Below are 21,391 nucleotides of genomic sequence, written 5' to 3'. Positions count from 1 at the left end.
GAGGCTCACCTCTCATGTCCTTCCTGTAAGTAATGAGCAGGGCGACCCCCTCTGTCCTTGCTCACCGGGCACCAGCCAGCCCCCCACAGGCTGTTCCCTCCATGGGACCCTCACCCCCATCACTCCTCCCCAGGGCTTTGCTCCCATCCCACCATCTACACTGACCCCCTTAATGGACACAGGAACCCCCACACCCTTCTTTCCCCTGCTGCCCGGCCTGCTCCCTGCCTGTCCCTCCTCTCAGCCCCTCTACAGGTGGGGGTATTACAGTAACAAATGAGCAGTCTCTTAGACAGGCATTAACAAGGTTGTCTTTCCCCTATGTCCCTACAGGTTTGTCTTTGATGGGCATTAACAGGACTAAGAGTTTGTCTTCCCCCCATTTGTTGCAATTTCCCCCTTGTTTGAGAGATTTATCTTTATAACTCATCTCCCAGATGAGCATTCCTGCATTTCTTTCTTTTTCCATTTTATTATTATTATTTTTTATTATTTTCCTTTTTTTTTTAAAGATTTCTTTATTAATGCATACCAGAACTGGGGTATAGGCCAGAGGTACGGGGAAGGGGGTGGTGAGAGGATTCACCAGAGACAGAGAGGGGAACAGAACAGGCAGACTGGCAAAATACACCGCTGAGGGGAGCAGCAGGTGAGACAGGAGAGGTCTGCTCACCATGAGGGTATCTCCCTGGCAGGGCTGGGATCGAACTGGTGCTTCAGAGGCTGTGGACAGCTTCACAGCTTAACCCCTTGCGCCACCATAGAGGCCCCATTCCTGTATTTCAAGGAAGAGAAAGTGAAACATCTGCTATTGAAGAAAAACAAGCTGGTGCCCGCCTATCTCCATGCTCACCCCTTCCCCCTTCCCTTTGCAGATCCTTGCCAGTCTTCCCCTTTTTTCCCTTTGTATAAATACCCCTGCCCTCTGCCAAAGAGCAGGACGGTGGTCTTTCAGACATGAGTCGGCTGCCCTCCTCATTTTGTAACAGGGTGGTCCCCAGGAAAGGGGGAGGTTCCCTGACCCACCCAAGGGAGGGTGGAGCTGAGCAGGGAGAGAAGAAGCAGCAGAAGAGACAGAGGAAGGAAGCAGAATGGAGCCAGGAGACCTGGAGGAGGTGCATGGAGCCTAGAGACACGTGAAGAAACTGCTCTTGTCTTTTGGTCGTGGACTGGGTGACACAGATGAGGGTGAGACCCATGGGGAGGTGACATTGGCAGCTTTTATCTTGATGTTGATTTTGCTCTTTTCCTTCCGGGCTTGTCTGGTTGTTTCTGGCCCTTTTTTGTGGGTCCCCACTGGAAGATGCTTTAGACTTGTGGCAGGCTTTGGGGCCTTGTTCTGGGCCGATCCCATATGGATGGACTTTTACCCACGAGGGGACGGGTAACTTTGGTTGCTTCATTTAGAAACTAGACTCTTCGCCTTACCTATATTGAAGTTATTAAAGTTATTAAAGTTTATTAAAGTTCCTTCCCATTAAAGTCTCCTATGTTTTGTGTTGATGCGGCGGATGGCAGAACCCAATTAGAATAGGCAGTTTTGCGGGGTTTGGGCTGCCCCTCTTCCTGTCCTATAACAGATTTGTCAACAAATTAAACCGCTTTCCTTTTCCTCAAACTCTGTTTCCTTTTATTGGCTGAGGGAAACTGAGGCCGGTGTTCGGTATGGGGGGGATGGGTTTCTTGTCTTTATTATGCACTGACTCCTCCAAGAAAGCAGCTCTGTGAATACAGCGAATCTGTTTGTTTTATGCACAGCACATGGCACATAATATATAGATATTGGTGGAGTGAAATGAATTAATAACTGACAAGTGTTTCTGATACAAATAAATCAAAAGCAAAAAAATGAGGTGAAAGGTATTTTCACATTTTAGACAGCTGATTTTTTAAAATCCATAAATCCCTGACTGAGTAATGTCATCCCTGCCCCCATGTTCCAGCTGAGAGACTGCTCTGAACTGTGTCGTCACATGAGTGGTTGGGGAGCACCCCCAACTTTCGAGAGCCAGGGCCCCCACAGGGCTGTCCTTCCTGAAGGAAGAGCTCCCAGAGCCCCTGGGCCCCACCCACTGAGGGAGACCAGGAGGGACACACTCACCTGGGGACCCCCCTGGGGCAGCTGGAGGAGGAGAAACAGGGAGGGAGGAGGCAGAGCACAGAGCTGGGGCAGGAGCAGGCTCCATGTCCTCAGGGCTGGGGAGAGACAGGGCAGGAGGCAGCCAGGCCCACACAGAGGATCAGGCAGCCAGGAGCTCTAGGCTCAGGGGGGAGCAGGGCCCAGGGACCCCCCCCCCCCCACCAGCAGAAGCAGGGCCCTTCCTAGTGACCCCTAGGCCTTGAGACCAAGAAGTACAGACGTAGCTCTTCTGAAGGCTGCTGAGCCTCTGTGGTGCTAGAACATGAGGTTTATTGGAGAAAAACATCCTCCCTTCCCTTCCCACCCTGTGGAACAACACCCCAGACCCACACTGCTCAGAATACCAGGCCCTCCTTTCCCTGCACCTGGGCCTGGGGTGCAAACTGCCCTCCCGTCCCCATCATCACACCTGGTGACTCCCCAAGACAGAGGCCCAGACCCAGGCCCCCATGAAGGACAGGCAGCGCCTGCTTGTGGTCCTGTCCCCCTCAGTGTGAGCAGGTGTCCCTGAGAAGCATCAGGACACAGGACGTTATCCCCCAGGAGTCGGTCCCCCCAGGGTCCCTCTACAGACCCCTGTCCTGCTCTGTCTGCTTGTTCAGTTCACCTGAAGGTCAGTCCCTCCCCAGCCCTGACCTGCCAGGGACAAGGAGGAGGCCTTGCCCCAAACACAGCAGGAGCCGGGTCAGATCTCCACTGAGGGCTTCTGGGCGCCCTCCTTTTCCTTGTCCTTGCTAACCCGGGGGTGGGGGGGCAGATTTCTGCCCCAGGGTCAGGGACCTGCTGGGACAGAGCAGCAGAGAAGGGGAAATGAGTCCTGATCAGAGAAAACACACTCAGCCTGTTAGCAGGGAGAATGAGGGGCACCCCTGGGCCCCAAGCCTGCATGCTCCTTCTGGGTTCTGCCATGGGCCGCATAAAGGCAGAGCACACTCCTAGCGTGAGCTCCCAGTAGAGTCCCGTGCGGGGAAAGATGGGATAACAGTTTCCCAACCAACACTGAAAGTTACCCCCCCACCCCACCCCAGGGTAGAGGACCAGCCAGACTCCCTGGGGAGAGGCCCAAACTGCAGGATGTGCCCCCCTCACCCCAGCTCTCAGCCCAGTCCAGCCCCCAGCTCCAACCACCCCAGGGGGAGGGGAGCAGGAGGGAAACTTGGACTCAAAACTGCCCCAGGAGGACACACCCAGAAACCTCATCTCCCCCCTGTGCTGTCCTTGGGCCCATGTGGGGAGGAAAAAGAGGGGGAGAAAGTATAGAGTACAGGGCAGGTGACCCTGGACAACCCTGGAGGACACTGGACACCCTGCAGGAAGGACACTCACCCCCTTCACTGCCTCTCCAGCTCCTCAGAGTCTGTACCTGCTGCTTTCTCAACACACCCTGTTCCCTGTTCTGTCTTGTCAGATACAAATTGTCCTGATGCTGATGGGTTAATCATTTATTTCCCTCTTTAATGGACATATGCCTCTAACTTTTTTAATTGTTTCAAGTCTTTTGAAATAGTTTCAGATAAATACAAATACAGTGGAGAAGATAAAATGAATTGTGAATTGAAAATACAACTACTCATGGGAAGAATAAACCCCTTTCTCCAACGTGCCATCCAGTGAACTTCATGTTGACAAGGTTAGGATGAGGGGTTCGCAGGGAAAGCCTCTTCCATAAACGGTGCTGGGGACACTGGACAGCCACGTGCAAAAGAATGAAACTGGACCACTGTCTCCCACCTCACACAAAAATCAACTCAAAATGGATAACAGGCTGGGACTTAAGACCAGAAGCCATAAAATCCATGGAAGACAACAAGGACAGAACGCGCCATGACATACATTTCAGATATCTTTGTGGCTCCAGCCCCTGCAGCAAGGAAAAGAAAAGGGAATATAAAACAAAAGGGACAGATAGCAAATATCTACAAGTGTTAGAGGAATAGGCCTGGGTCTGCTGCCCGTCACCACCAGAAAGCCACAAGCAGAGTCAAGAATTGAATCTATAAGCACTTTCACTTCTCAGATCCAGGCCATTGATCTGAGAGAATGGGGGGACATCGCACCGTTCCCCCATTTCATCTCCAGCTGGCCTTGTTATAATCAGTTACATAAAGACAGTCACAGCAAACAGCCGTCAGAATAGCCCGTCACAGTTGCTGCTCCTGGTCTCCAGCACGTTCAACTCTAGAACTTGCTATCAGCACCTGACCTCACCCAGGTACTACACTACCACAGTCGTTTGCACGAACTCAACAGGAACAGAAATTATTATGCAGACCTTTTAATTTTGCTTTGTTGGAACTTCACATAGGATCCCTCAGACTGAGAGCTCCTAAACACCAGGAGTCAGGGCTCAGGACCACGCCAAGATCTCACCATCAGACATGGCCTGCGGCACCTGTATCTTTGGGGAAAACCTTCTCGAGGCGCCCAAGACATCTGGGGTTTCTGGACCTGTCAAGGCGTTGCCTTCTTTACCATCATGACAGACCTTGTACCCCTAAAACAGGTGCGAATTTACTGTTTTCTTGTAGGCTCTGAGATCAGTCTGGTTTCTGAAAACACAACATTCCAGACAAAGCCTTGGTAAAATACCCATATTTCCAATTGTCTATTAAAGAGAAAGGGAAGAAGAACTTTATTGGATTTATGCAAACAAACATTTTTTTTTTTTAAGATTTATTTATGTGCAGAAGAGCTGGGGTGTAGGCCAGAGGTAGGCGAGGGAGGGGAGTGAGAGGATTCATCAGAGACAGAGGTGGGAACAAAACAGGCAGATCTACTGAAATGCCATGCTGAGGGGAGCATCGGGCAAGAAAGGGGAGGTCTGCTGCACCATGTGGGTAGCTCCCTGGGCAGGGATCCAAGTCAGGCCATCACGGTGTCACTTCCATGTCTCTACATTCCTGGTTCAAGTCCAAAGCCAAGAAGCAAGGCAGCCTTCTCTACATACCTCTCTCCTGTGTGTCTCCCGGTGCTCTCTGCGCTGACAAACCTTTATGTTCTGAGCAAATCGTCCATCAGAACAGCCCATCACAGCTGACACTCCTGGTGTCCGTCATGATCAGCCCCAGAACTTGCCTTTAGCCTCCCGGTTATCCTGCCCCTGGTACATCAGAGGCGTCAGTGTCTGGCATTCTTTGGGGCATCAGCAGGGCAGGATCTCAGTTTAAACAAGAGCTTTAGTTCAAAGAAAACAAATCATGAGTCATGTAGCGTGTGTGTGCAGCCTGCATGTGTGCAGGTTCCTGTCCTAAGTATGGGCCCTTCCTCCCTGGGCCCCTCTCAGAAGGACAGAGCTAAGGCAGAGCACAGGGCACTGTCTGTGGTTCTCACCCGTGCGCTCAATTGCAACCACTCAGGCTCAGGGAACAGCAGTGAGGTTTTTCTAATGAACAGGAGAGCAGGGAAATAAAGAGTTTCTAAGGCCTCCGTGGCCAGCTGTGTCACCCCAGATAGTGTCCACAGTGTCCGATAGTCCTAAATTAAGGCTGCCCATGTGAGGTGGTACAGTCCCATCAGGGAGGGTGGCACAGCCATAAGCACTGGGCCAGGATCCAACTCACAGTGGCAGCTGGAGGTGCTCCCAGGGGGTGCTCACCTCTGAGGAGACAGCCCAGCAGGCACAGCCACAGTCTGATGGCCTGGCTGGATGGGAAGGAAGCAATAGCACCGGGAGGTGGTGTCGGACAGTCAGCAGCAATGACAGGTCTCAAAGGGGACCTTGCTGCTGTAGCCCCAGTGGACTGCATGCCCTGGGGTGGTATGTGGGGGGACAGAGAGCCTCTGCTGCCAGATTGGCTGCCGCATTTGTCCATGACACTGATGGTGACTGGTGGTAAAGTGCCCACCTACTGTCACCCACTGCCACTCCCGCTGCTGGTTGCAGTGGGCACAGCTGTCAGGGTAGCCTGGGCCCTGTCCTCAAGCAGCACCTTCTGGAGCCTGCCAGGGTGGGTGGGCACCATTCAAACCCATTTGTGTCCCCAGCTCTCATCCTTAGCCCAGCGAGGTGGCCTCAGCGAAGCTGTCTTGTGGCACCCACTGCAGGGCGGTAGCACTGCCCAGAAGCAGCTCCTTTGGGGGGCACGGGGGGAGCCTAAGCTCTAGGGGCTCCTGTGCTTAACCCTAGCTTGCTCTGGGGGAGGGGCCCTCTGAAGGCTGCCTGCCCCCTGACAGGAAACACCCCCTCTGCCACCACCTCTAGAGCTGTGCCCACCAGCTCCCACCTGCACATGCAGGTGCCAGGGCAGGAAACCACCACTGCTGTTGCCAGCCCTTTCAGACTCCTGCTCCCATTGTTGTCTGGCTATGCCCCCTGAGGCAGCCGCTCCAACAAAGCCCGCATGTCCCACCACTCAGGGGGCAGGAAAGAGCTGTGTAAGCCACAGGGGTCTGGAGTCAGTGTTACACACTATACTATTATATACAGGCATATACACATTCACATGTATCTATTATTGCCTTTAGTAAATTTTACTTGGACAATTTGTGTTGTGAAATTGTATCAAATGAGTGAGAAATCCAGGGATAGTGACAGGCCCTGCACATCTCTACTTCACAGTCTGAAATGTTGGGTGGCCTCCTGACCCCTCTTTCTCATAGCCCAGATGTCACATTAGGAAATGCTATAAAGTCCATCTCTAAAAATATCCAGCTCCAATGACTTCCTATTATTTTTGTGATCAGACCCCATAAAGCTACCAAATTTCCATCCTAGAATCTGTGCTAGTTTCCTACTTTATCTTCCCACCTCTTACCCTGCACTGTTGATTCTGCACAGCAGCCAGACTGGGGCTTCTAAAGAGAAGTTGCACCATGTCAATCTCTGTCCAGAAAGGTCCATTGATAACACATCTTACTCAGAGAAAAGATCATGAATTCCAAACCAATGTTCAGTGTCAAGCCTAAATATTTGGCAATTTTTCCTTTTATAGAAAAGTATAGTTTTTTTCACTTTGAAACATAGCAAAAGCACAGTGTATCAGTTTAGTGAAAAATCCAGTAGCCAAATATACAACTTAGGCATGAAGTTTCCCTTTGTAAATACATTTAGAATCACATAATTCTATGCTTACTACATAATGGTTTTACATAATAACCATCAAAATCGTTAGTGAAATAATGTCATATCTGGATTGAATCATGGTAGCATGGATATTTTTTAGAAATTCCAGCTTATTTCTTGATGAGTAACATGTAACATTTGACAATGTCCCCAGAGAAGAAGCTTCCTGTGTGTGGGGAGATGACAGTGTCATCCTACCTGCTAGGAAGTGGGTCACTTGCGCAGTCACTACTAGATTCTATCAGACCTGCTGTCATGCTGAGGCTTCCCCATGAGCAAAGTATGACAAGTAGTCACTGCTGGACCCACATGGAAGACCGAGCTCACTCCTGACACCAGGCACCACCTGAATCCTGTATTTGTGTTTCCTTGTTATGGCGCTGAGCCTTGGTGTTATTAAGCACAATGAGTTTTCCTTAATGAATGTGGTAAGTTAAAGCAAAAGGATATAACCTGGTCCCCTCAATCATTTACTTTCGCTCCACCTTTTTAAAAATTATTGTTGAGGCAATATAAGTTACATATTCACTGGCTGGAAAGACACAGTCACCTCTTAGGTCACCCCTGGTGTTTACACAGGAGGTTGGTTCCTCTTGGTCTCTCAGCATGTCCATCCCTCAGCAGGGCCCTCAATGCAGAGTTTCAGATGCTACCATTGCTATGACTCCTGGTTGGATGTAGATTATTTTTCCTCATTAGAAATATTTAATAATTGGGCGATAATCTGCTCAGCCTTTGTAACTTCTCCCTGGAATAACTTTCCATTTTTTACCATTTCCTGCTGGCTGCTGTACTTTTTTTCTGTCTCCTTCTTCACATAACTGTGGTCCTTTTCCTTCAAAAGAGGAAGAATTTTTGAATGAGGCCCCAATTCTATCCCACAATGTAAAATATTGTCCACAGTTGTAGTCAAAGAAGAGGTGAAGGTATGTATGGGGAGCTGAGCCATTAATAAATGGCCTTAAGATTTGAAGATATGAAAATCACCATCATGAATGGAAACTGTCCAGTAGTTGACCAAGATGTACAACCTAATAAGCCAGCTTGCGGGATGAAACATCATGTGAGACCAGGGAGGAGTCAGGTCAGAAGTCCTAAAGGAATTTCTAACCCTGCACCACAGGGAAGTTTCCAGAACTGTGACTAAAGACCCAGGTCTGGGCTGGGAAAAATGAAGAAAGGAGGTGAAGGGGGACTAGTCCAAAGGCCCTCTGGGTAATACACATGTGTGGATGGTACTTCCCATTAACCAGGCAGGGCAAGTTCTCCCTGGGACATGAAAGCCCCCAGTGGACAAGATCCCCCCATTCCCTTCCCTACCTGAGTGCTTCTTCCTCCCCATTACAGCTGCAGCAACTGCAGCTCCAGTGAGCACAGCTCCAAGGAGAACCAGGCCAGCAGTGATGCCCACGGTAGAGTCGGTGGAGTTGGTAGGGATGGTGGGCTGAGGAGGTGGCACTGGAAGGGAAGGGAAGGTGAGACACTGAGTCCCAAGCCTCATTCTGACCCTCTGAATGTCTCCAGAAGGGCTCCTGTTTCCTCTGAGAAGAAGCTCAGTGCCCATGTCCCTCTCCTCATCCCATCTCAGGACTCGGGGTTCCAGCAGGCCCTCATGCTGCACATGGCATGTGTAGCTCTGCTCCTCTCCAGAAGGCACCTCCACAGCCTCCTACTTCTGGAAGTTTCCATCCCCCTCAGGCCCCAGGCTTGGTGTCCACCAGCTGTTGTCCTGGGTCAAGTTATCCCCATCTCGCTGCCAGGTCAGGGTGATGTCTGCAGGGTAGAAGCCCAGGGCCCAGCACCTCAGGGTGACCTCATGCTCAGAGGAGAGGTGGAGGGTCACATGTGCCTTTGGGGGATCTGAGGAGAAGGGACAAAAAATTCACACTTTGGGTTTTTCCTTCCTGGACACTGAAGCAGCCTCACTGACCATCCTCAGAATGGACATGACTTTTGGTTTGGAGGGAGGAAGCACAAAACCCAGAAACCAGCCTAGTCTGGAGAATCTGGGATAATCAGGTGAGAGCCCAGGGTAGGAGGATGCAGGTCCCTAAGGAGAACAGACTTTTGCTCCTGACCTGGGTGGAGAGTGAATGACACGGAAAGGTAGGAGAACATTCCAGAAATGTTCTTAGACCAAAAACAAGACCATGAAAGAGAAACTCATGGTTCCCAAGAGGGCTGTTGGGTCAAACCGATCCAGGAAGAGTTATTTCAGGACGGCCTCCCCTCCCTCGGGAAAGACTGGATTCCTTAACTGTCCAGAAAAGTGGTGTCTTCTGGGCGAGTCTCTCTCTAGCACAGAACATGACACCCAGGAGGACTCTCCCTCTTTGCCCAGAAAGCAGCTGCTGTTCTGCCCATTATTCCATTTCCCTGTGGGGGCCAGGAGAGGGGAGGTCCGAGGCCTCGTGGCCCCTCTTACCTGCGCGCTGCAGCACCTCCTTCCCCATCTCCAGGAGTCTGCGGAGCCACGGGAAGCACCTGCTCTGCACACTGTGCCTGACCCGCTCGGCCCTGCCCGCCGCCTCCCACGCGCGCTGGGTGATCTGAGCCCCCGAGTCCGCGGGGTCCAGGCGCGCAGGTCCTCGCTCAGGGAGATGGAATCCGCGCCGTCGTAGGCGAACTGGTCACACCCGCGGAGGAGGCTCAGGTCTGGCCCCACTTCACAGCCAAACACCCTCTGGAGGGTGTGAGACCCTGAAACCCACCCCTGTGTTTAGCCCCGAGGTCACCCCGCGGTCACCCCGCCTCTCACCCTGAATAAACCAAAAACTGAAAATGAAAAGGCAGGCGGGAAAGTCTCCCCGGCTCTTCCCGGTGGAGGGGCTTGGCAGAGCCACCATCCTCGAGGGGTCAGTCGACCTTGAGACTCGCGACACCCCAGCCTTATGGTGGGAATAGGGTTTTGATCTGATCCTGGAACCGCTACCCGAAACTCACCGTCCTGGCTCTGGTTGCCAATATTTGTCGGCCGGGAATCTAACCCGCGCTGCAGAGGCTGCGGACAGCTTCACAGCGCTGCGCTCAACCCGCTGTGACCCGGGGGAGCCCCAACACATTGATGTCTTATTTGGTTCCCCTATATTCCTGCTATAAGTGAAACCATCTGATATTTTTCTTTATTCTTCAGGCTTATTTCACTGAACACACACAATTCCTTCTAGCTCCATCCACGTTGCTGCAAGTGGCATGAGTTTATCTTTTTTGATTGCTGAATAATATTCCATTGTGTATATATACCACACCATCTTGATCTAGTCATCTATTTATGGGCATTTCCGTTGTTTCCAGGTTTTGCCTATTGTAAATAGTGCTGCAATAAACACAGGGGTACAGGTGTTCTTTTGAATCAACCCGGTGTCAAATATTTGAAAAAGTCTCTGACGAGGCTGATTGGCAGCCATGAGGAAATCCTGGCCTATGATCTTGCTAAAGTGACCAGAAGCGCTGGCACCATACTTGTTAGAAACACAGACACCCACACTCTACTTGAGACCATCTGAAATTTAAGAAGATATCCACATGGTTTCTGGGCACAGAAAGGCTTGGGGCTCCCTGTTATACACGCCCTCCAGGTGCGGTGTCAGGATGGCACAGGCTCCTGGTGTGCCATGTGGCCATGCCCCTCCTCAATGGAAGTCCAGGGTTCACTCCTTGTTACTTGATTTCATTTATCCTCAAGACTTTAAACATTATTTTTACCCTATCACCTCCAAGTGCATTTCTCCAATCCACACATTTCTCCCAAACTCCAGACTCACCTGCTTAAGTGCCAACACAACTTTCTCATTTGCTTCTCTAATAAATATTTCAACTTCAACAGATCCTAAACTGCTCTCTCCTCAAATATACTCCTTCCGGAAACTTCTCTATCCTATTAAAGGCAAACCATATCTTAGTTTGGACAATTTGAAGAACTTTTTGGTGTTCTCTCTGACTCTTTTTTTTTTTTTTCACTCTGCATGTTCTATCCATTAGGAAATGCTGCAAAAAGTCCATCATTGAAATAAATCAAGACTCTAACCACTCCTACTATTTTTGTTGCCTACATCCCAGGCCAAGCAATCAATATCTCTAATCTAGAACACTGAAGTGGTTTCCTGCAGTTCTCCCTACTATATCATTGGCCTAAAAGCACTAGATTTTGTTTCCAATTAAACAGCCAAAATGATCCTTTTATTTATTTTTTAAAGATTTATTTATTTATTTATTTATACAAGAACCAGGGTACAGGCCAGATTCACGGGAGGGTGAGAGGATTCACCAGAGACAGAGCGGGGAACAGAGCAGGCAGACTGATGACATACACTGCTGAGGGGAGTAGCAGGCGAGGCAGGAGAGGTCTGCCTCGCCATGTGGGACCCTTGCCAGCCAGCAGAGATCAGATCGAATAGCCTCACAACGCTGCGCTCGCTGCCTGTGCCACCAGGGGAAGCCCCAAAGTGATCCTTTAAAAAGAAAAGTTATACTATGTCTCTTTTCTCAAAACTCTTTTGTAATCACCTGTCTCAGTTAATGAAAGGACAAAATCCTGCTCACAGCCTACCTGGTCTGACTGTGATCCTGTCTTGATGACTCTCTGCTCCAGCCACACTGGCCTCCTTACTGCTCCCAGAACACATGGCTGCTTTATTCTAGTGCATTTGCACTGTGGTTCCTCTGCCTGGAAAGAACTTGCCACAAGCATCTTCATGGATAACTCCTGGTGTTCTTGAGGCCTTTCCTCAAATATCACCTTTTCAATGATACCTACATGAGTAAAATAGCCATCTTCTCTCTTCCCACACACTCCCTCCGCATGGCCTTCCCCACTGTATACTTTCCACGACACTTAACACATTCTCACATGAGCACATCATTGACTGTGTTTACTAGACTGGTTAATGGTCTTCAAAGATGTCCACATCCTGGCCTCCAGGAAGTATTGTATATTATATGTGTAAAAGGATTTTATATGTGGTTGAACTTATGATCTTGATATGGGAAGATTATCCTGGATTAGCTGGGCGTGCCCAATGATATAGTCAAAAGAGAAAGAAGATTGAGAAAGAAGATGAGGTTAGAAGCAGAGTTCGGACAGAAGATTCCAAGTTTTTGACATTGAAGATGAAGGAAAGGACACAGGCTAAGAAAATGAAGGTGTTGTCTTAAAGTTGAAAATTAAGGGAATTAACGTCCCCCAGAGCTTCCAGAAGAAACACAACTTGGGCCTCCCCGATGGCGCAGTGGTTGAGCGCTGGGTTGAGAAGCTGCCTGCAGCTTCTGCAGCGCCGGTTCTATCCCTGGCAGCCATGCGAGGGTCCCACATGGCACGCAGACCTCTCCTGCCGCCCGCTGGTCCCCTCAGCAGTGTACTTCGGTCTTTCTGACTGCTCTGCTCTCCCCTCTGGCTCTGGTGAATTCTCTCACCCTCCCACGCTTGACTGTACCCAGTGCTTGTATAAATAAATAAATCTTTAAAAAAAAAAAAAAGTTGAACTGGCTTAGTTTTTTTTTTAAAAAAAAAAAAAGAAACACAACTTATGGACACATCTTAGTCTTCTGACCTTCAAAACTCTAAGATAATAATTTTTTTTTTACTTTAATCTACCAAGATAGTTTTTTTTAAAGATTTATTTATTTATGCATACAAGAACTGGGGTACAGGCCAGAGATGTCGGGGTGTGAGAGGATTCATCAGAGACAGAGTCTGGAACAGAACAGGCAGATCAACTGAAATACACTGCTGAGGGGAGCAGTGGGCGAGTCAGGAGAGGTCTGCTGTGCTATATGTGTTGCTCCCTGGCTGGGGATAGAACTCGTGCTGTAGTGGCTGCAGTGAACTTCATAGGTTGTGTTTTAACCCCTTGCGCCACAAGGGAGGCCCCACTGTGAGAGTTTTTTACAGCAGAAAACTAAGACATTATGCTGGAAAAAAAAATACTCTGTCTCTCCTCAATTGGACATATACTGTACAAGGCCAGCAAATTTTGTCTGTTTTTAGTTCACTGATATTCCTAATGCAAAAATACTGTGTGCCAAATATCTGACATTTGGTAAATGTTATTTGAATAGTCCTCCTTAGTCTAGAGACATTATCTTTGTAAATTTAGCTTCAAATCATATGCAGTTTTGTGGCCACTCTAGCTCATCACCTTCTATTTTTCTTGTAAGTGCTGCTCTTCTCTCCCTCCTCTCCTCCCACAGCAACTCCCTTGACACTACAGCACACAATTTCATTTCCCCTTTTAGAAAAGAAGGGTTCTAGGTTTATGGGCCCCATATTCCAAACAGCTGCAAATTTTGAACTTTATTTATAAATCCATGTTCAGTTGTTCCCAGCACTAGGATTACTACAGCTCAAGGCAGGAAGAGAGGACAAGTGAACAGAGAAGATGGAAACATAATAGGAATTAATCTGAGAAAAATGCAAAATTATGGGATCTGCTAATTGCAGAATCTGGCATTAAGAAGGTTGGAGAGAAGATGGAAGGAATAATCCAGGGAACTGCCAGGGAGCAAGAGCTAGACCAGACTAAACATCTGCTCCCAACACCACAGACTCCCGTGTGTAGGTGCCACGCCGGGCCTTGTGGGGACAATGACAGGATAAACACCTCTTGCTGTTGGAGATGGGGGCACCCAGAGGAGAAGATCAGCACTGAACACAAAACAAGCATAATTCCTGATAAATATAAAGACAGAAACAAATACCCAGAAGATGGCAGCTGAGGGCCTGAGCCTAGGCTGATTCAGCCACCTGAAGTCCTTGCTACCCAGGGTCCTGGAGACAGGACAGGCCCAGGTGGTGTCTGAGTCCCTGTGATCACAGGCCCTGCTGGGACAGGTGCTCCTGAAGGACAAGGACAAAGGGGCAGAGAGATGACCCCTGAGGAGTGACCACGTCAAAGCCCACGACACACTGAACACCAACTGGACACAGGTCCCGTCCCCCTCGACTCCTCACAGCCTCTCCTGCACAGACCTAGCACAGGAAACATTCAGATCCTGGACGGTTCTCAGTGCTTCCTTTCATTTCTCTAAAAATTTAATATTCTCTTCTTTAACCCAAGAACCCACCTTGTGACAATGATTAGAAGAAACAAACTTATGTACACATTTTTTAATTGTTGTGATTTTCCTTTTTATTTATTTATTTATTTATTCATTCATTTATTTGAAGATTTATTTATTTATTTATACAAGCACTGCGTACAGTCAGAAGCATGGGTTGGTGAGAGAATTCACCAGAGCCAGAGTGCAGAGCAGAGCAGGCAGAATGAAGAAGTACACCGCTAGGGGAGCAGCGGGTGGCAGGAGAGGTCTGTGCGCCACGTGGGACCGTCGCCCGGTGGCTGGGGATTGAACTGGCACTGCAGAGGCTGTGGGCAGCCTCGCAACCCAGTGCTCAACCGCTGCACCACTGGGGAGGCCCTGATTTTCCTTTTAATTGAAGATCCCTTGCTGGTCCTGCCTCCATGAGTGGCCACGACCAGGGGAGTGGGGAGGGGAACCAGGCAGTGTGGGGAGTAGGTCATCTCTACATCCCGTTTCTACACAGAACCAAACAGACAGCACAGGGTCACTATTGCAGTTGAAAGGTGGCAGCACAGAAGGGGAGGAACAGTGAGGGCTTAGGGTATGATTAAAAAAACTATACCCCAATATACCTCTTGCTGTTGGAGATGGGGGCACCCAGAGGAGGAGATCAGAACTGAACACAAAACAGTCATAATTCCCTTCTGGGGGGAACATGGTCTGCTTAAACCCAAGAGGGATGAGAAGATCAAAAGTGGTTTGGGAAGGCCAGATCTGTCAGGGATGGAGGTAGGAAGAAGGTCTGGGGGTGGGGGAGCTTTTGGCAACTAGGCGGAGGCACTATCCTCCCCCTTCTGGGATTCCCTAGCCCCTCTGGTCTGGCAGGAAGGGGGCAGCCTGCAACCCCTATGGGCAGGTCTGGGGCAGCCAGATGCTTTAGGCAGGGGGGTGGAGGGGGCTTGCCCTCCAGGGAAATGACACACTACCCCCAGCTTCTCTGCCAGGGTAGAGTTCGTTTTTTGTTTTTTTTTTTAATTATGCATGCAAGAACTAGGGTGCAGGCCAGAGGTGCGGGGTGGGGAGTGAGAGGATTCACCAGAGACAGAGTGGGGAACAGAACAGGCAGACTGACTGAAATACACTGCTGAGGGGAGCAGCGGGCGAGACAGGAGAGGACTGCTGTGCATGTGGGTAGCTCCCTGGCGGGGGATTGAACTTGTGCTACATAGGCTGCGACAAGCTTTATAGGTTGCATCTTTTTTTTTTAAGATTTATTTATTTTATTTATACAAGCACTGGGTACAGTCAGAAGTACGGGAGGGTGAGAGAATTCATCAGCGCCAGAGCGGAGAGCAGAACAGGCAGAATGACGAAGTACACTGCTGAGGGGAGCAGCGGGCAGCAGGAGAGGTCTGTGCGCCATGTGGGACTCTCACCCAGCAGCCGGGGATCGAACCAGCGCTGCAGAGGCTGCAGGCAGCCTTGCAACCCAGCGCTCAACCGCTGCGCCACCGGGGAGGCCCCTATAGGTTGCATCTTAAACCCTTGCACCACCAGGGAGGCCCCAGCGTTTTACTTTAAGAGCTGGTTGGGGCAAAACCAGAAAACAAAACCTGGTTAGAGTGCCCAGAAGATGAGTCTAAAGGAACATTTATGGGGTGGGTGAGCTCCTGCATAGACTCCATCTGCACTTTTCTTTTTTTTTTTTTTAAAGTTTTATTCATTTATGCACACAGGAGCTGGGGTACAGGACAGAGGTGCAGAGGGTGAGAGGATTCACCCGAGATAGAGTGGGAAACAGAACAGGCAGACTGACTGAAATACACTGCTGAGGAGAGCAGTAGGCCAGATAGGAAAGGTCTGCCTCGTCATGTGGGTTGCTCCCTGGCTGCCCAGGGACTGAACCTGTGCTGCAGAGGCAGTGGACCACCCCAAAGTGCCATGCCCAGCCCCCTGTGCCACCAGGGAGGCCCGCCATCTACACTTTTCTAAGGGCCTTCTTACCCCACTTATATCCAGACTTAGTATTTCTCTCCTTCTCTACCTGTAGGAAGAAAACATTTTGTGAGAGGCCAGGGAGGAGGCAGGTCCTGAGAAACTGGCCTGTCCTGGGCTCCAGGACAGGATTGGTGCCGAGGACCAGCCTCCGGCAAAATGTCGTGTCAGGGGTTCCTGAAAGGATGAGACGGCCTCGGCGAAAACGAATGATCTGAAACTTAGGAACTGAGGGGAAGGGAATGAGGAGACACCGACACTTGGTGAGGTGTTAGTATCTTCTGCCGAGAGGCTCAGCAGTTTCTTTATTTATACATTTTTTGCAAGCATTGAGATTACATTATCAAGTGCATAAAAACAAAGCAGAAACAATTAGTGCATCTCCTTTTCCGTGCTCTCAGCAAGAAGGCAAACTTCAAGGTTAATAAAAAACTAAGTCTTACACTAAAATTCATTGTTTCAGCTAAACAATAACCTAAGACAGTTGATAGCCTCCAGGACATCCCTATCAGCTAAAGCCTAAGCAAGAAAAGACTTTTCTTATTCACATGGCCTTCACAGCAGGGGCTGGCTGCTACTCAGCTATCAGAACTTCCTCTACCTAGAAACTCCTTAACTCAAATAGCTCCATTTAAGAACTTTCCCAAGAAACTTCAAGGGAAGGCAAAAGAAGGACTTAAAATAATAGTCGTATTGTAATGCTTGTCAGGCATGTTCAATAACTTGTCTCCCATTGTCAAGTGGGCCAAATTGTTTAATAATTAGTTTTTTTTTTTTATAGAGGCATGTTTTCTTTCTTTGTTTATTTGTTTGTTTGTTTGTTTGTTTTTTTGTTTTATACATGCACTGGGTACAGTCAGAAGCGCGGGAGGGTGAGAGAATTCACCAGAGCCAGAGTGGGGAGCAGAGCAGGCAGAAGGACCGAAGTACACTGCTGAGGGGAGCAGCGGGCGGCAGGAGAGGTCTGCGCGCCATGCGGGACCCTCCTCCGGTGGCTGGGAAGCAGCCGGGGATCGAACCAGCGCCACAGAGGACTCGGGCAGCTTCGTAACCCAGCGCTCAACCGCTGCGCCACCGGGGAGGCCCTAATAATTAGTTTTTAAGAGATAATTTTCTGTGCCGTTTATTTGCAGTATGTATATAATGTAGTGCCTGATGTACTTTTTTGGGAAATTTTTCTCCTTTTATGACCAGGAACAAAAAGTGAAGGGATGTTAGATCTTCAGCCCCACGGTGTGAGGCACAAGGAATCTTCGGCCCCACGGTGTGAGGCCCTTTGAGCTTCGCTGCTTGCCAGTATTTTATCTGGCGGGGCTACAAGGCCTCCTGCTGCAGATTGGGGAACATGAGGAGAAAGCACGTGTGGGAGCTGCGCCAGCCTCCTCCGTCCTTAGCAGGGACATTTCCTTTTTACCTGCAGCTACTCAAGTGAGGTCCCCACGACCAAAATCATCAAGTTGAAATATTTGTCCTTCATTTTTCATACAAAGGAGTTTCACATGCTTTACAAAAAAAGTGTCAGCAAACCCGGCTCTCAGCTGAGAAAGCACATGTGTGTGGGAACATCCCTCAGTATCAAGCAGACGTTAGACAAGAAATCTCAGACCTCATACGAGGTTTTCTCTATCTGAGTGCTTCTTCCTCCAAATCACAGCTTCAGTGAGCACAGCCCCAAGGAAAAGCAGGACAGCCCCAAGGGGAACCAGGACGTCTGCAATGTTGCCCACGGTGGGGATGGAGGACTGAGGAGGTGGCTCTGGAAGGGAAAAGGTGAGACTGACTTTCAGGCCTCAGGCCCCATCCTGCTGGAGGGCTCCAGAAGGGCTCCTGATGCCCCTGAGAAGCTCTGTGCCCATGACCCCCTCCTTACCCCATCTCAGGACTCGGGGCTCCAGCAGCCCCTCATGCTGCACATGGCACGTGTATCTATGCTCCTCTCCAGAAGGCACCTCCACAGCTGCCCACTTCTGGAAGGTTCCATTGCCCCCAGGCCGGGTCTCCACCAGCTCCATGTCCTGGGTCATGTCCTCCCCATCTCGCTGCCAGGTCAGGGTGATGTCCGCAGGGTAGAAGTCCAGGGCCCAGCACCTCAGGGTGACCTCATGGTCAGAGGTGGGGTGGTGGGTCACGAGTGTTTTGGGGAGTTCTGAAAATTTGTACTTTGGGTTATTTTCACAGGCCACTGAAGCAGCCTCATATGACCATCCTGAGGGTGGACAGAGTGCAAAACTGGAACACCAGCCTGGCCTTGGAGACTGGGATAATCTCCTAATCCTTGGAAAGTTCTAGAATCAGGGTGCAGGGTGCAGGGTGGCAGGCTGCAGGGCTCTGAGGGAGAGACTAGAGACTTCTCGTCTTGACCTGGATAGAGGCCCAAGTGACTCAGGAATGTTCGAGTCTGAACTAAAACCTCTGAGAACCAGATGTGAGCAAGATATACCTGGCTCACCAGAACACTGCCAGGATCAGAGAGATCAGTTATTTGAGGACTGTTCCTCACCTGGAGAGAGCGCCTTCCTTAATTGTCCCCACGAAGGGCTGGCACTCTAGGGGTCACTTTCGAGGATCTGGACACCCAGGCAGACTCCTCACCTTCTGGGGCCATAGGCGGGTGGTATCTGGCCTTGAGCCCACTCTCCTTCCCTGTGCTGGACCCAGCCTTGGCCCTACGGGAGGCCCGAGGCAACTCTTACTTGCACGCAGTGTCCGGTTCCCTTTCTTCAGGTGTCCTTGGAGCCACTGCCCACACTTGTGTTCCAGGCGCGGAGTGTGGAATTCCGAGGCGAGGACCTCCTCCCACTCACCCTCCCAGGTCTCATCCTCCCAGGTCTGCGCCTCCATGCCCGCTTTGGTCCTGGCGCGCAGCTCCTCCATCAGGGTGAGGGAATCAACGCCGTCGTAGGCGAATTGATTGAAGCGGCTTAGGCTACCGTCCAGGCCCACTTCACAGCCATCCCTCACCTGCAAGGTGTGAGACCCTGGCCGCCCCCGCCATGTCAGCCGCGCCCACTTAGCACCACCCCCACTTAGCACCACCCCCATCCCCAGGCAAGCACAGCTGTTGGGGATTTGTAATAAACTAACACAGAAACAGGGTAAAAGTTCCAAGGCCTCGAGGGGAAGCTCGGACCCAGAGACTGGAGGGAACCCCTGTCCGTAGGCGGGGATCACACACCTGTTCCGCTCTGGTTGTAGTACATCTGCAGGTTGTTCAGTCGGAGCCTGGACAGGTGTAAGTGGCCCTCGACAATCCGCTTTTGGCTCTCCCAATACTCCGACCCCTCTAGCTCCGTCCACGGCACTGTTGCCTCCATTTTCGGACTCGGGTCGTTGTTGTCAAACCGCAGGAGCTGCGTGTCGTCCACGTAGCCCACGCAGATGAAGCGGGGCTCCCCCGAACCCGGCCGGGACATCGCGGTGTGCAAGAATATTACGGAGTGGGAGCCTGGGGGAGGGGAGGGGTTGAGACCCCAACTCTCCTCGGGGCACCAGTGTCTGGGTCCGAGGATGAAGGGGCCGGGCAGGGAGAGAGAGCAAGGGCACTCGTGAGACTGAAAAAGGGTGGCAGGAGAAGGTCAGGGCACAGGGTGGGTGGAAAGAAGGAGCAGGATACCCCTGCCGGCAGAGGTGTGGGGTTTGATGTGGGTTGAGGAGAGGGCCGTTGGGGGACCCTTCTCGGGTCCTGGCCGCTGCAGGGCGGTCCTCTCACTCCTCCCAGGTCAAAGCCATCCCCTCCAAACTTTGTACTCACCTGCCCAGGTCTCAGTCAGGACCAGGGCCCCAAACAGCAGCAGGAGGAAAGTTGAGGGTGGCATAATCTGGATCCTCCGGGTCTGAGAAGAATCTAAAACCCAGTGCAGACTTTACATCCCAAAAGGCTTGACGCTGATGGACTTGTTCCGACAGTCATGTATTGGAATTAGAACTGGGCGTGTACAGGATGAAGGACTTGGTGCAGCCTGTGATAGAACAAAGTGGAGATGAATATTCCCTGCGCTTGGCTCCCCACCCAAACACTGTCCTGAGAACCACACCTGAGAGCTGGGACTGTGCCCGACCCTCCTGCAGGTGGCTCTTGGCTCTGGTGTCTTTGCTTCTGCATTGAGGAGCCTTTCTCACACCAGTCTCTCTGTACCAGGGTCTGTTTAAATCAGCGGTTCTCAAAATTTTGGTCTTTATGATCTGAATACACTCTCACAGATGAATGAGGATCCATGATAATTTTGTTGGTTATATCCATCAATATTTGCCATGCTAGAGATCAAAAATTAAAAGAAATACTTATTCATTTAGAATGATATTAACAACCCTACATGTTAAAAGAAATAAAATATTTTTATGAAAATATTTTCCAAAACAAAAAGTATAGTGACAATATTAGGGGGAAAGGATTTCCTGAGCAAGCTCCACACAGGCTTTGTGGACTCCACCCCCACTCCAGACCAAAGCCATCAGGACACTGGGAATGACAAATCCCTTTGTCACCAAAGGGAGGGTTGCTGGGACCTGAGGGCGGAGTTTAGCAGCCAGGTTTGTGGGCTTGTGTTGCTCTCTTGGCCTCATGGCTCTTGGCTCTTCGCCAGCTCTCAGCGTGCCCTTGGGATTTCAGGTCAGCTGAACTGGTAGGACAGATTCACAAAATTTTCCCTCTTTTTCTCCCTGAGTTATTCATTTCTTTATTTCCCCTTCTTTTGTAAATAAACCTTTTATTAACCTTTTGTGTGTGCCTGCAGTCAAGCATTAATAAGTCCCTTTTAAGCGTGCAGGTGAGGACCCACAGTCACACAACCCGTTTCATATGGGGGTTGCCCTGTAACAGTTTGGCACAACATGGTTGACCAAGTTACATCCATGGTTGACCAGCCCAAAGTAACCTTCCTTGCAATGGTCACCTTATGTGCACTAGGTCTGCAGGACACGTGGTGTAATCTTTGTCTCAGGTCTTGAAAAGTCTGCTTTTTCCCCCCCTGTGTACAGCTTTCTCTTGTGTGTGTGTTTTTGACCAAAACATGGATGGCCTCAACCGTGAGCGTAAGCAGTTTTATCCCTAGCTTGAGTTCTTTCAGTTTTTTTTTTCCGGCCTTGAGTTTAAGTAGCCTTTTTCCATTAAATATTATCACCAGTTTTATAAATGTAAATAATTTGATAAAACCTGGTATATGGCACATGATTTT

The 21,391-nt window shown here is 50.1% G+C and overlaps 1 protein-coding gene across 1 annotated transcript in view; it reads right to left on the bottom strand.

Annotated features, from left to right (window-relative positions):
• The window catches only part of LOC311188342 (HLA class I histocompatibility antigen, alpha chain G-like), a gene marked incomplete at both ends in the record, with an annotated part of 505,427 nt that extends 485,395 nt beyond the window's left edge, over positions 1 to 20,032 (bottom strand). The window contains one exon of the mRNA XM_084259447.1: positions 19,969 to 20,032. Coding sequence (XP_084115573.1) covers positions 19,969 to 20,032 — 64 coding nt within the window. The remainder of the gene's footprint in view (positions 1 to 19,968) is intronic.
• Between the last annotated feature and the right edge of the window lie 1,359 nt (positions 20,033 to 21,391).

The sequence above is a fragment of the Talpa europaea genome (assembly GCF_964194135.1).
Source record: "Talpa europaea genome assembly, chromosome: 2".
Taxonomy (NCBI): Eukaryota; Metazoa; Chordata; class Mammalia; order Eulipotyphla; family Talpidae; genus Talpa; species Talpa europaea.
This window is presented reverse-complemented; position numbering and strand designations above follow the sequence as displayed.